This window comes from Xyrauchen texanus, chromosome 31, assembly GCF_025860055.1.
Source record: "Xyrauchen texanus isolate HMW12.3.18 chromosome 31, RBS_HiC_50CHRs, whole genome shotgun sequence".
Taxonomy (NCBI): Eukaryota; Metazoa; Chordata; class Actinopteri; order Cypriniformes; family Catostomidae; genus Xyrauchen; species Xyrauchen texanus.
The window spans coordinates 12,554,136-12,570,752 of record NC_068306.1 but is presented as its reverse complement, the minus strand read 5'-3'; the positions used below and the strand labels follow the sequence as shown (position 1 = coordinate 12,570,752).

General features: G+C 38.4%; 1 protein-coding gene across 1 annotated transcript in view; it reads left to right on the top strand.

Annotated features, from left to right (window-relative positions):
- Positions 1 to 16,617, top strand: part of LOC127624765 (matrix metalloproteinase-17-like) — a 91,660-nt gene that overhangs the window by 59,160 nt on the left and 15,883 nt on the right. Inside the window, exon 4 of the mRNA XM_052099633.1 lies at positions 9,178 to 9,464. Within this exon, the coding sequence (XP_051955593.1) occupies positions 9,178 to 9,464 (287 nt within the window). The remainder of the gene's footprint in view (positions 1 to 9,177; positions 9,465 to 16,617) is intronic.

The following is a 16,617-nucleotide window of genomic DNA, read 5'->3' as shown; positions in this document are numbered from 1 at the left end:
GAGGGTAGAGTCACATGGGTTAACCTCCTCATGGTCACTATAATGTGATTCGTTCTCAATGGGGCACGTGGTGATGCCGCGGAGGATGCCGTGAAGTCTACTGACATTAAAGGATTCCAGTGGTCATGGAAAACATTGAAATATCAGGGAATTTTACATTTTTCAAAGGATTTTTTTATGCTTTCCAGACCTGAAAATGACATGGAAGTTTCCATAGAGAATATGTATTTTTCTAGTCTTTCTCTGCTACAAAATATTTCATGAGCTATTGTCCAAAACAGTATAGTATATTCAATTAAATTCAATATATTGATTTATCGATTATCAAATTATCAATTATATATTTACTTATTTAAAGTAAAACTTGCTCTTAAATCACTGTGATGTCCAGTTTGTCCATGAATTGTTTTTTTGAGTCAGTTCTTATCAGAGAATTAGTCAAAACGGTTCACAAATGATTCACTTTCAAATCTGTCCGATTCAAAATTATATATTAATCACAGATGCCTGGAAAGGTCATGGAAATTCATTGGTCAAGAAGGGTTGGGACCCTGACATTAAGATTAGAAAGTGGGACCTACATCTCAAATAAATTAAATCCATTATGAATCAATATATTGATCAGCTAATGAGTCACTGATACCATGATGAAATCATGTTCATTATGCATTTTAAAGATTATTTTTTCTGATTCAGTCATACAATGACAATCCTGTATTTTTGTCTGTGGAACACAAAGGAAAAGTTTGCCCCAAAAATTACAATTATTTCATTGTTTACTCACCCTCATTCCATCCATGATTTTCTTTCATCTGCTGAACTCAAATGCAGATTTTTAGAACAATTTCTTAGGTCTTTTGGACCAAACAATGCTGCCAAATTTTGAAGCTCCAAAAATCATATAAGTCAACATAAAAGTAATCCATGAAACTCCAGTGGTTAAATCCATATCTTCAGAAGTGATATGATAGGTGTGAGTGAGAAACAGATCACTTTTACATTCCTCTTCTTGTGTTTTTGGTGATTCTTATTTTTCATGCATTGTCACTTACTGGGCAGAGAGACGAATTTCAAGAAGGACTTAATTATTGATCTGTTTCTCACCCACACCTATCATATCACTTCTGAAAATATGGATTAAAACACTGGAGACTTTTATGATGCATTTATGTGCTTTTTGGAGCGTAAACATTTTGTCACCCATTCAATTGCATTGTATGGACTTACAGAGCTGAAATATTCTTCTAAAACTCATCATTTGTGTTCTGCAGAAGAAAGAAAGTCATACACATCTAGGATGGCATGAGGGTGAGTAAATGATGAGAGAATTTAAATTTTTTGATGAACTATCCCTTTAAGCAAATATTGTATTAAGTGATGTCACACTAGGCATTTAGCATGCAACATTGTTTCGTACAACGCAACGGACCAGGATATGATATCACGGCAGGACTTCTGGTGTAAGTAAATAATAGAAATCACAAAAAACAAATAATATTAGATTCAAAATGTTAAAGTATATACTTTCCTGCAACAATACATTTTGCAGCTTTGAAATAAGTATAATTTGAATTGAGCCAAGAGGTGTGTGAAGATTCAGTCTCCTATTGGTCGTGCATCCTCTTGTACAAATTCACGGTTTGGAGTTCACCAAGCTTAAACTTTGGTATGCAGCATAGTATGACATTTCTTCACATCAGCTTGCGTTTCTGCTCTGTTGCATCCGGATACATTTGAATGGGAGTAAATGGAGCACGAAGTGTAGTGTGAACGCCACTTTAGGCAGAATGACGGTAACTTTCAATGTATGAAAAAAAAGCAGCGAAAATGAATGGTGACCGAGGCTGTTACTCTTAACATCTTTTGTGTGTGTGTGTGTGTGTGTGTGTGTGTGTTCCACAGAAAAAAAAGTCACATTGGTTTGGAACAACATGATGATGATTAAATAATTGCAGAATTTCTTTCTTTCTTTTTTTCTTGTGAAGTATGTTTTAAAGTTTCCTTTCAAAGACATCAAAACTTTAGACAACAGAAAAAGATATTGGTCATCCTGTTACAGTTGCCCCCAGCTTTTTTTTCTTTCTTTTTTGGTTGACAAAGTTTACTTCTGCTACAGACAGTAGAATGGCCGCCTAGTGGACGCTGATTAATAAATGATTGATTGACCAATGAGAACGCAGCTTTATGAGTCCAGCTTTCTTACAAATGTATTAAGAGCACATGGACCATAAGTCAAAAGCCAAGACAGGCCCTCATCATGACTTCATCAGACCCTCAACACACTCGAGGGCCACCGCCTGCTTGTTAACAGACTCATTAATTACCCAAATAGATTGGGAGTGATTGCTTTGAAGACAATGTGTTTTTCCCCCAGACTCGCATTGTGTGTTTATGGGGTTGATTTTCCAAGCTACTTATCATGGAGTGGATTGAAATGGCTTATGATAAGCATCTCTTCCTTACCACCCTCCATTACCCCTATCACATGTACGTCTATCAAACCCCATTGACACGCTTAATTCTTTCCGTGCTGCTGGAAAATGGGAACATCTCTCACTTTGGTGGAATACGCTCCAGGCGAGACCCAATGGAAGTGTGTGAAGGAGCTGTTGTGTGATTTCGGTATGGTGGGTATGTGTCTGCTTGAGCATCAAGCCTAAATTTCACTACACAATAGGCATAGAGGTTGTAAATCATCATGCTGTAGTTTAGCCACACAGTCCTATCCATGTCCAAAGGACTGAAATGACGATAATCCGTCATGATTGGATTTCTTTTCATCCCTCACGGCTTGCCTTATTTCATTAGAAGAGATAGTAACTAAGAACCATATGAATGATTGGAGGGACTCAGCTGAGGGATTCATGTTATTGTTATTAAAGGGATAGTTCAGCTACAAAAAGATAATTTTATCATCATTTCCTCACCCTCATGTCTTTCCAAACCCATATAACTTTTTTTTCTTCCATGGAACACAAAAGGAGATATGAAGCAGAATGTTAGGCATTGATAGCTTCAGTCACCATTAGCTTTCATTGTATGAAAAAAACAATGCAATTAAAGTGAATGGTGACTGAGCCACCTAACATTTCCTTTTGTGTCCACCCGTTTTGATCCGTGATCGAATAGCTGAAATTCATACCCCTTATTCTTTCCTTCCTAAAATTTCCCATATGACCTCACATTAGGTCATCAGGCTTTGGGCTCGGGGGTCTGAAACTTGTTTTGACAAGAAATGTCAGTGGTACCAAATAGAAAGCATGAGAAAATAGAAGAACTGCAATAAACAGACCTATTGGAAAAGGCAAGAGCTGTCAAGATGTAATGAAGCTAAATCAGCAATACTGTTGTGGGACACCAACAAAAGTCTAGCCAGTTGTGCCCTCTAAGACACCCTTTGTGAGGAGATTCTCTGGTCATCTTAAATGCATAGTTACACTAGTCTGCATAGGGCACCAACTCCCTAGGGGGGCACCATCTTACCCTAGGAGGGCACCAGAAAGTCCACCGGCTGCCCATACTCGCACGTTATACATTATTCAAGGACCCGAAAGCAGTTGCGGAACACAGATGATTGCTTCATGCTCATGTCACATGAAAATTTATAAATGACTCCATTTAATCAATATATCGAATTATTCTTTACATTTATTGTAGGGATTATGGTGGTGATTCTTGGGGAGTCTTGTGTGTGTCTGATGTAATTAAGTGTAAGGGGACCCCTCATGAGCCTGGACTCAATTCTAACACTGGCTTTGATTAGAACAATATGAGAGATAGTAATGACAGAACCTTCATTTTTGGTTGCACTATCCCTTTTAAATGAAAAATTCATCATTATTTAATCACCCACATCTACTCGTATGACTTTCTAGCTTCAGTGGAACACAAAAAAGGTCTTTAGTCACCATTCACGGCATCTTTTTTCCATACAATGAAAGTAAATGATGACTGAGGCTGTCATTCTTTCTAATATCTTCTTATGTGTTCCACGGAAGAAGTAAGTCTGATACAGTATTGAAACAACATGAGGGTGAATAAAGGATGACACAATTTTAATTTTTGACTGAACTTTCCCTATTAACCACCAGACTGGCTATTTGTCACTCTCAGCATCTAGTTGTGAGTGTTTAGGATTGATATGATGTGCAAATTACACCATACAGTAAATGTCCTATCCGGGCCACTGAGCTGCAGGGGAGAGAATTAGGACGGAAAAGAGGTAATGAGTTCTTTTGATCTTGTTCCACTGATTTCTATTTGACATTTTCTCTCTTTTCATCTTTTTTTGTCTTGCCTGTCTAATCAGTCTTGTATCACATGGAGACAATGGAAGGAGATTGTGAGTGAAAATTAAACCTCAACATTTAAGCTTTTATCTGCTGCTGGGATGGCCAGTCTCTCCAGAGGCACTTTGTCTGGCTTTCAGGTTAGCAGCCACTGCTAGTGCCTGTGTAATAGCCAGACGAGACAGGGAGAGAAAAAACAGCCTTGATTATTCGCCAATTTAGAATGGCGGTCTGTAGAAACCCTGCCAAGGGCACATTATGGGGAAAAACTGATGTAAAATTGGGCTGAAATTCATACCCCTTATTCCTTCCTTAGTAAAATTTCCCATATGACCTCACATTAGGTCATCAGGCTTTGAGCTCGGGGGTCTGAACTTAGTGCTTGCAAACATTTCTGACAAGACATATCAGTAGTACCAAATAGAAAGCATAAGAAAATAGAAGAACTGCAATAAACAGACCTATTGGAAAAGGCAAGAGCTGTCAAACAGCAAAATCAGCAATACTGTTGTGGGACACCAACAAAAGTCTAGCCAGTTGTGCCCACTCAGACACTCTTTGTGAGGAGATTCTCTGGTCCTCTTAAATGCATAGTTACACAAAAATAAAAAATTATGTTATTTACTCACCCTCATGTTGTTCCAAACCTGAATTACTTTCTTGGATATGTTTGGCAGAATGGCATCAAAACAACTTATTTGACTCTTGAGCTGTGCTTTCCTTTTTTTAGCGTCGCGCACAAGAAATTTAAGGGATAGTACTTTTTTTCTTCAGAACACAAACAAAGATTTTTAGAAGAATATTTCAGCTCTGTAGATCCATTCAATGCAAGTGAATGGTGGCCAAAACTTTGATGGTCCAAAAAGCACATTAAGGCAGTAATAATGAAACTCCAGTGTTTTAAACTATTCAGAAGGGACATGATAGGTGTTGTAAGAAACAGATTGATATTTTAATTATTTATTTGTTTTTTGTAAATCTCCATTTTCACATTCTTCTTCTTTTGTTTTTGGTGATTGGTATTCTTGGTGCGTATCACCGCCTACTGGGCAGGGAGGAGAATTTATAGTAAAAGAGGACTCAAATATTGATCTGTTTCTCACAATTATCATATCCCTTCAGAAGACATCCATTAAACCAGTAGAGTTGTATGGATTACTATTATGCTGCCTTTATATACTTTTTGGAGCTTTAAATTTCTGGCCACCATTCACTTACACTGAATGGACCTACAGAGCTGAGATGTATTTCTAAAAATCTTTGTGTATGGCAGAAGAAGGAAAGTCATGAACATCTGGGATGGCATGGGGGTGAGTAAATGATTAGAGAATTTTCATTTTTGCGTGAACTATCCCTTTAAAAGAACGTAAACTTTTACAAATTCATTCTGTTCTACTCATGGCGCTACATATAGGTTTTTTAGCGTAACGATACATTTGGTGTGAACAGCCCCTTTGACAAGTACAGGTAATTTTAAAGTCTGTTACACCTCACAATCATGGTAATTCCTTCCTTCAAGGGCAATTTTTGCCCTCTTTCCAAATACAGAGACAGGTCGATGAGAAATTAATTTCAGAGTGCCTGCTCTATAAGTGCCCAGTAAGAAGTGTGCACTCTGTGCAGAATACACTTAGGCTATCTGTTCTGCTCTAGCACCAGGCACAGGCGTTCCATTACATTTTTACAGCATTGACTCTCCCAATGGAGTTATTAGGACACTTTGGTTCTGGTAGCATAGCAACCTACGGTGTGTTCACTGGTTGCTCAAGGTCATTGTGTAAATTCAGTCCAGTTCTATTGCAGTGAGGGAGACAAAAGCTGGAATTGAGAGGAGTTTACAGTGAGCCGGTGTGAATTGAAAGGCATGATATGCAGAATCGCTTGCCAAGGTCAACCCTGCCCCCAGCTGCATTTCAAATGAGTTAAGTGACCTCTTTGTGTGCTAACATACTTCCTGAGATGTGCTACATGGTTTGTACAAAAAAAAACAAAATCTATTAACTATTTTTATTGATTCACATATATTAGTGCCTCATAATGCAAAACATATATACATAGAATCAAACTTAACCCCAACGATTACCCCTCTCAATCTCACCCTAAACCCAACAACATAACAGTGGTCCCAAATGACATGCACACACACATGCACACAAAAAAACAAAATAAATAGATAAATAAACAAATACAAAAACACAACAACAATAATCACACATTCACAAATGTCAAATAACCACCCCATTTCTCCACGAACACTTTATACCTCCCCATTCCTCTGAATGCTACTTCCTCAAAGGCCGCTACCCTTCCCATCTCCGAGCACCACTCATGAAAACCCACTTGTGCTCCAGCCAACCTCCAGCCCCTTAAAATGATCTGCCTGGTGATCATGGCACTGGTTAAGACCCAACTCTTTATGTATCTACTTTCAATGTCAATGACCATCCCATCACCCAAGATACAGTGTCTGGGGCAAAATGATACCTGAATACATTGCACACCAGACTCTTTGCACCTTTCACCAAAATGTTGTATTTCAACACACACCCAAAAGACATGGGTTAAATCTCTGTCCTCTGATTGGCATCGCCAAGCAGGTGGGTGTGTCTTTAAAACCAAGCCTCTACAATTGAGAGGGAGTCCATTATAACCGATGTAAAGTCTTGAATTGTATAGGGTGCACCCTTGCAAATCTAGATGCATTTTTTTATGTTTTTTAAATCCTAGCCCATTCTCCCTCCTCCAATTCCAAGTTTAAAACTTTCTCCCATAGTCTCTTGAGAGTGGTTGAGACTCCGTCCCCCAGACTATGAATTAATAAGGAGTAATACACTGATGCCTCATGGCCTTTTCCAAAAGCAGAAATCAACTCTCCTAGAGTATCTGCTGCTTTAGGGGCGTGTATGCTATTTCCAAAAATAGTACAGAGCAAGTGGCGTAACTGAAGATACCTAAAAAACTGAGATCTGGTGATCCCAAAATATTTAACCAAATTTTCAAAGGATCTCATCGCACCACCGAGTGTATTAACCCCCCTCGCAATCCACTCTGACCAACAAAAAGGGGACTTATTAATGCAAATGTGACAGGGCAGAGGGCGGGGCCGGGTCGTGATTATACACACCCGGTCCCTTATCAGGCTAATTTAGCCTCTGAGAGGGATAAAGGCCGATTGCGAACGGTGGTGCGACAAGAGAGAGATCGTTTACGCGCATGTTCGTCATGTGTGTGTTTGTCTTTTGTTTAAGTTAATCATTAAAATATTGTTTATATCGCCAGGCCGGTTCTCGCCTCCTCATTTCCATTGAACTGCTTTACAGCATAGTTTGGGGTTTAGCCATAGGCTTGAGGCAACATTTAGATAAATATCTGAATGAAACACTCTGGACACTTTTGTCCATACTGAGAGCAAATGTGAAATAACGGGGTGTGATTTTTCTTCTCTGGTTAGATTTACAGAAATGCTTTGCAATGGTGATATAGAGGGAAGAACTTTTAATTCTAGTTCAGTTCAATGAGGAACCAGGGAGAGGCTCTTTCAGGTGGAAGCGACCAATGAACCAAACACTTAATGCCCTGTTTGGGTACGTGGTTTGTACATTAATTCATTTTACCTAATGGCCCTTTTGCTTGTCTTGTCAGATATGAAGTAAAAAATATAAGTATGACACACAGTGCAATATGAACTTTGAAACACAAAAGGTACCATTTAGCCCTGAATGTCATGGTTTCTAACATGAATATAGCCTCTAACACACAAAAGCAAAGATTCAAGTAGAAATTGAGGGTGAAATTGTGCTCATGTTGACAGTGTTGCCTAGTTGGTAAAGAACTGGACTATTCATTGAAATGTTGCAGGTTTAAACGCTACGAGAAGTGATCATCGCTTATGAATTCTCAAACTAGGAGAGCGTTGCTGATTGGTTAAAACTAGAAATGTCACAAAATATTGATTATTGATCGGCACAGTATTTTCTCAATTATTTGAAGGCATTGATATGTTAAAGGTACACACTGTAATTTTTTGAAAAATGTCGAAGTGGCTTACTATACATTGGCTTGCACTGACATCTAGTGTCCTGGATGCTGCATCATTCAAACACAGTCATTTTCGGTTACCAATGCCATTGTAGAAATTCACTATACACAGGAAGCCAGGATTAATTTAATCCATTAATGAAAGTGTCCAATAACAGGGTAGTTACTGAGATGATGCGAGTAGTATTCAGCTGGTCATGTGATGCTAAAATGGCTGCCCCCATGAGGGCACCCCTGCCCCATGTAGTATAAAAAAGCTTTTATAAGGTTACTGATATGACTGAACTCTTCGTCTCACAGTGGTCATGATTTTATACATATGTTTCAAAATTACTATTAAATTATTTAGAAGTAAAACTTTTATATGAGGGAAAAAATTACTCAGTGAACCTTTAACATTAGCCGACATTTCAATTAGAAGTCTAATTTGTGAGCTTTCCAATTCACAGTCTGTTGGCCTTCCATTTAATGTAGTTTGCATAATAGCTTTGGGGAGACCACAAGGGGGTGATGCCGGTCACAGGTACAAGACACAGGTATCACACACAGGACTCGTCTATGCAGTACAGGTGGCAGTCCAAAGTTGTGATTCTAGTCACCAAACACACAGAAGTTACCAAGAAGAATGAACAAAGTGACACTGATCATCATGAGTGTGGTTTGAACTTGGTTTTGTTCTCCTAGGTTGCTTTAGTTTTAAAAAGGTTTTGCTTCTTCTACTGAATAAATCCTCAGTCACCATTCACTTTCCTTGTATGAAGAAAAAAATGCAATGAAAGTGCAAGTGCATGTTTGTTTATTTTAATTAAGGCAATGTAATCACATATTATATTGTTACTGTTTTTTTCAGGGTACGGACGTTTCCAAAGGAGTCAGCTCTTCTGGGCCGGGACACAGTGCGGGCACTCATGTACTACGCCTTAAAGGTGTGGAGTGACATCGCTCCACTCAACTTTCATGAGGTGGCTGGTAATGAGGCAGACATCCAGATTGATTTCACCAAAGCGGACCACAATGACGGCTACCCCTTTGATGGACCTGGTGGCACTGTGGCTCATGCCTTTTTTCCAGGAGAGCGTTTCACAGCTGGTGACACACACTTTGATGATGATGAAGCCTGGACATTCAGGTCGCCAGGTGAGTGCGTGAATGAGTGAGTTGTTGTTGCATTAATTGTCATCGTCTGGTGTATCTATCTGATGTGGTGTATCTCAACCAGTCCACCAGACATACTGTCTGAAAGCAGCATATGCAGTTGCTCATTCTTCTCTCTTGGGCCATAGCCTGTCTTGAACATCTTTAAGATGCACATCCTTGCAATTTAGAGGTGCAACCGTATGCAGAAGGCCACAAGGGTGATAATTAGCCTCGGGGCAAGTGGGGTCCCATTACACAAACCTGCCCAGCCATTGAACTCCTGTACCACCCAACTTCCCTCTCTTGTGGCTGTGGGCCATATGCTTATGGACAGCAGCTGAGTCTGACCCAATTAGCCCCCCCCCATCATCATACAAGCATCTGTTCACATAGGCCTTTGGCAGGTGCGTGTTTAAAATGAGGGATTGGAGAAAGAGAGAAAGCTGGAGGGTAAAGACCCTCTTGAATATTATGAGCCTTTCACCATCGACTTTGTATTGTTTTGTCCATTGACCGGGAAATGCTATTGCATAGTAACTGTCCCCTGTGAGAAACAAAGGTGTCTTTCTCAAGGAGGCATTTACCAGCCTTTAAAGCTGAGAACTCCATTGGGCTGGTCAAGTCATTTCTTGTCTTACTGGAGACATTTGTTCACAGAAAAAAAAAATCTTTTTGAATATATGAATTCCTAAGATTGGTTTCTGAGATTAAACTGCATTCCGCCCTTGCAATCTTTAGAAGTTGATTAAATAAAATCCCCTAAACTATAATCACAAACAACTGTGACTGGTCCATTTCAGTCCATCTTTGCCAGGGTTGAGAGATGTAACATGTGGCACATGACCTCATACTATGTATTTACATAAGCAGAAATTACCATGTAATTTCAAATTAAATACTTCAAGTAGAGGGAACCTAACTGAATCAAGTAAACCCAACACAATTTGGCATGTCATAATAACTCAAACAAAACCAATTATGCTGTGATATGCTAGCTAGTGACAGTAGATGTTATCATGCTAAATACATGCTGCTTGGAAGCACTTCTGACTGCAACTTGGTCATCATGCTATGGTTAGTTCAGCAATTGCTCAATGAACAAAACTACATATAGTCTACTCAGAATGGATTGGTCCTCAACATAGGCTCAAACTCCATTCTTCAACATGATGTTAATCCAAAACTACAATGTAACAGAAAATTATTGTAAATCTCAACATAACAAATTATTTAACACTAACAAGTTTCCCCTTTATATTTGTCACATAAAATAACTCTTCATTTTAACATTTACTCTCCTCGTCAAGTTCCATGCAAAGCATGCTGGGAACAAGAAATCCTCTGCCCAGTTTCAGTTAACCAAACAAAAAAATATTCGTATTGTCCGAACACAAATCAGTTAAGTAAATCTGACAAGAGACTTTTTTAGGTTAATAAACTCAGTTAATATAAGTAATATGAACAAGGGAGGATTGAGTAAAACCGATGAGGTGTATGTTAAAATTAACACTAACAATAAATGCTGTAAAAGTATTTTTCATTGTTAGTTTATTTTAAATAATCTAGCCACAGCTGAGCATCACAACCCCTCTTTCCTCTTTCAATATTGATGAAGGCTATGGCCTCTTTGTGGTCATCTGACCCTCCGCCATAACACGTCCATTTCCATGTTTTCACTTCATTAACTCTAATGAACACACCATCTGCACCTGGCCCTCCTATATGGCCGCCAAGTGCTCCCCACTCATCATCACCAGCCATTTTTTATTATGGCCCATTGTAACTGGCCCAATACCTTTACATCTGCCATAAATGTCCTTGTCCTGATTCATTCACCTGTTATTGTTGGCTTATCTCCTGTTTTCTCAGATTCCTTCAGGTATTCTGAGACAAATACAGGTGGCATATTTATTTTTCACTGCATACCACTGTAAGAATCTAGGGCTGGATGACATGGCTATATTTACTGTACACTGTGACAGTAGAAGTGTGGTAACCTGTTTAAATTTTGTCAGATCTTTTATGCTACGGTAACTATTTACCCAACTTTCACTGGGCTGGACTGCTTTATGTTACTTAAAGCATATAAAGTGCATGGACTGTTTTGAGAGAAAAAAAATGAGAGGGACAATGACACCTTTATTAAAAGGTGGTTGTGGCAGGGTGGAGGGCGGGGCCGGGTCGTGATCCTACACACCCGGTCCCGTATTAGGCTAATCAAGCCTCCCGAGAGAGATAAAGGTCTACTGCAGAGGATCGTGCGGGAGAGAGAGATCATTAACGGACATGTCCGTCATGTGTGTTTGTGTCCTTGTTTTAAGTTTATCATTAAAACTATTATTTATATCATTAAGCCGGTTCTCGCCTCCTCCTTTCCATTGATCTCTTTAAAGTGGTGTTTGTCACAATGCAGAGTTTAGTAGTTTGACGCATAAATATAGAACGTAATTTATGTTAAAGTAGTGTTAAACTAGATGTTAATGTGCATGAGTCTACTGTACTACAACATTGGCATATCCACAAATTTAGAGTTGTAACTATTTGTTTTAAAACATTCGTTTTACAAGATTTAGTCTTCGGTTTTTAACGGATTACAAAAAAACTGTTAATCTTGCAAGCCACCAAACATTGTGCGTTCAACAGTGTTGATTTTACATTCATCACCATTTTAATTATTAGCTGTTTGTTGCTCGTACCATCCATTTGAGAGCTCGTCCAATCACCATATAGAGAAGCCAGGCTACCAGGCAGGACAAAAATACAGTGAAAGTCCAATAAGCAATCCAGATCAAATGCAATTAGCATTCACAAAGCTTCCATAACCTCCCAGAGGATCTGGGAGGTTATGGAAAAATCTTCAAATGCACAATTAATATGTCATTTATATAGGTTATTTATACATATATTAAACAAGTCATTGCCACATTTATGATATGCCATTACTATGGTATAGAATTACGCATATCGTGAGTAATACTCCTCTTCTAGTTCTGACCCCTGCACGTTAAAACCTTCTTATGATACACTGTCTTTCAGCCAGCTGATAGACTCCAAGGAAGTTGTAAGGTCACAGGGAAAATGCAAACCTTTAAGGCTCAGCACATTTCTCAGTCCTTAATCTACTTAAAATAGAGAGCCCTTATCATGCAAACAAGCGGGTCAATAATTGCATTTTCATTTTCCTCATCTCCTCCTCTCTCCATCCAGCTCAGTCAGGAGAACTGTAAGCATAAAGGACCTTCCCTGTGAAGGAACAGTAAAAAAGAGGAAAAATAAAGTTCTGCGATGTGTACAGTAGATCAACCCTTAATTGAGAGAAGATAGAATCCAAAATGCCTTGTCTGAGATTGTGGGCATCCTTGCGCTTGTTGTGTGGCAGCAGGGGCGTTCCGCATCCCCGTGGGTCAGGTTAGCAGTATTGGAGGTGTGTCTGTGTTGTTATGACAGTGGGCAGATTGCTTTTATTAATTATGCCTCTGTTGGCTGCTTACTAATGCAGATTGATTATTGCGGCCAAAACAAAAGGCTCATTAAGCAGGTGCTTTTCTGATAAACGTTTGCAATTTGGAATTAGCCTGCAATTCGCTGTTGTTTTTTAATATATGTGTCTGTGTGAGACCACTTGTTAGTGTGTATGACAAAATGAGAGTGGAGTGAAAAAAAAAATCATCCTGTTCCATTATCGGCCATTTTTCTGAGCCAAAGGTCATTAGCAATGACTTGCTTTCTCATAACCTTGCAGGAGAGAGTTCTCTCCACTTTCATAAAGAAGGCCATTTTAAGAAATCATCAAATTCATGTCTATGCCTAACTGATGTTAATGTCATTCAGATCTGATAAGCCAAAAAACACAGCTGCCACCCTCACTGGAGCAATCTTTTGAAATCTGAAAAACAGACCGTAAGCATGGACGGACTAAATTATGGTCTTAAACATAGTTTAAACCAGGGTTATTGTTTTTGAATGTATTATTTTATTCCATATTATTTTCATAGTGTCCGTTTCAATTTAGTTTATTTCCAATTTTTGACTTGAATTATGAATTCATTATAAATTATGAATAAAAGTTATTTTATCTTTTACTCACCCTCATGCCATCCCAGATGAGAATGACATTCTTTCTTCAGCAGAAAAATATCTCAGATCTTTAGGTCCATACAATCCAAATGAATGGTGACCAGAATTCACATAAAGGAAACATAAACGTTCATCAGCGATATAATAGGTGTGTGTGAAACAGAACAATATTTAAGTCCTTTTGATGCTAAATCTCCACTTTCAATTTCAGTTGTAAAAGTGAAACTAAACATGCACCACATGACTTTTAGATGTAAAAATGAAAGTTAAAGTGGAGATTTAGAATTAAAAAAGGACATACATTTTTATCTGTTTCTAACCCACACCTATGATATCGCTTCTAACAGTATGGATGAGGCATGAGTGTGAGAAAATGATGAGAAATTTCATCTTTAAGGGAACTATCCCTTTAATTAGCTGTAGATTTTATTTAGTTTTTTGTATAAGAGTCTATTTTGGAGTTGATTTTCCTTTTTTTTCCTTATTTCATGTAGTTTTTCAGTAATGAAAATAACACTGGTTTACACTTATTTACTTAGCTAGGATCTTTGACGGACACCTTCAGTTTGCTGCTTTAGGCCGCTCTGTGCACCATATGTTTTGCAGAGTGTAAAGTCTTAATCAGATTGCTTCAGATCCATCTGTCATCTGCCGTGTCTCCTCCTCTGAACCCTGAGCAGCAGCTCATCTGGATGAATCGCCTGTGCTAAACAAATCAGCCTTTAGCAATTAGAGGCAGTGGTTGCACACCAGGCGCATGGTAAAAACCGAAGCATCTCATCAGTTATGTGTGTCTTCCAAAGAATGTACGTTTTATAGGAGCAGTTCCTTCAAGAGTGAAAATTGTCATCGTACACTCACCCTTACATCATTCCTTGTTGACTTTCTTTCTTCTGTGAAACAAAAAAATAGGTGGCCTGGTGAGACACATCATTGTTTACACCTGATCGCTTAAATGTCTGTTATTTTAGTGGATTCCTTGTATTAACCTGAGCTGCAGATGGTCATGCTTCTCATAAGTGTCCCCCCTGCATGTTGATATCAGACACACTGAAGACGATCCATTACGTTTTTGTATTTGTGTATGTATTAGGGATGTGTACGGTTACTGTTTTAACATTCGGTTAACCGCAAGGTTTCATAAACGATTAATTGGTTTTTCGTCGGACGCAGGAATAAAGAATGTTTATTGCAATGAAATTTCCTTAAGCACTCAAAATAGCAGCAAATAAAGTGCACAGTGAGCTATGAGCCTAAATAGCAAAATACGTAGATCTTCAAATGATAACTCACATTAAACTTAAACAAAAGTAATCAAATTGTCAGTGCATGAAGTAGCCTAAGTGCGCTCTGCCCAGGCAGGCTGACATTTCCGTGAGGCAGTGAACGCAAGTGCGTGGAGTTAACACTGTTGCAGCTTTGATTTTAAGTGGTTTAAACTCAAATGAACTTGTCTAATTATTGTATGTAAATATACACAATAGAGAAAAAGGGAAAGCACTGACTTACCGTTTATAAAGCGCTGAAGCTTTCCTTGGTGAAAAACAACCTAGAATCATGCATATATACACACTGAAAATTTATAAACAACAAAAGTTTGGAATAATGTACAGATTTTGCTGTTTCGGAAGAAAATTGGTACTTTAATTCACCAAGTGTTATTCAACTGATCACAAAGTATAGTCAGGATATTACTGATGTAAAAATCAGCACCATCACTATTTGGAAATTCCTTGAGTAATCATGCTAAATTGCTAATTTGGTACTAGAAAATCACTTGCCATTATATAAAACACAGCTGAAAGCTATTTGGTTCATAAAATGAAGCTTCACATTGTGTTTGATTTTGAGTTGCCACAGTATTGCAATAGACTGGCATGTCTTAAGGTCAAGAATAGGTCAAAAATGGCAAAAACATAAACAGCTTTCTGTAGAATCTCATCAGTCTTGTTTTGAGGAATAAAGGCTATACAATACTTGAAGATTTCATACAAAAGTGTACACGACAGTCTTCAAAGACAAAGAATATCTGACTATAACGAGGACGGAAAGAGATGTGGAAGACCAGATGTACAACTTAACAAGAGGTTAAGTACATCAGAGACTCTAGTTTGAGAAATAGAAGCTTCACATGTCCTCAGCTGACAGCTTCATTGAATTCTACCCGCTCAACACCAGTTTCATGTACAACAGTTAAGAGAAGACTCAGGGGTGCAGGACTTATGGGAAGAATTGCAAAGAAAAAGCAACTTCTGAAACAGAAAAACAAAAAGAAAAGGTTAGAGTGGGAAAAGAAACACAGACTTTGGACAACAGATAATTGGAAAAGAGTGTTATGGATCTTAAACCATTTGAGCTTTTGTGCAGTCAGCTCGACTGTAAGGTGTGTGAGAAGTACCCGACAAGACAGTCACATCTATGGCAAGTGCTACAGGATCTGGACAAACTGACAGCTAGAATGACAAGGATCTGCAAAGCTGTCATTGCTGCATGTGGAGGATTTTTTTTATGAGAACTCTTTGAAGTAGTTTAAGAAGTTCTGAAAAATACATTCAAATTGTAATAGTAATTTTCACGTTATTAATGTCCTGACTATACAATGTGATCAGTTGAATGCCGCTTTGGTGAATAAAAGTACCAATTTCTTTCCATAAGATCAAAATCTGTACATTATTCCAAACTTTTGGCCACCAGTGTATACAGTCACATCAAGTCCTTTTTGCAACCTGAACTTTTTTAGAAAGCAGCATAGCACAACGATTGAAACAACTCAGGTTTTTTATGATACGTTTAGAAATAATAAAATAATTTTTAACTTTACTTGGTGTCTAAAAATGTGGCGATCCTGCACGAGACACTGAAAGAGAAAACAGTGAGATTCGGGGCAACAAAGCCAATACACTATTGGTATTCGAATAGTAGTGTGTCGAGCAGTTAATTGAATGCCAACAATCCGTGCACATTCCTAGTATTTATCCACTTATTTTCATTTTCCGATCGGATGATTATTTCCTTTCAAAGTCACTCATAACCAGCAGTTTACACTCTGTAAGTGTAAGGCGTGGTGCTTTGCTTT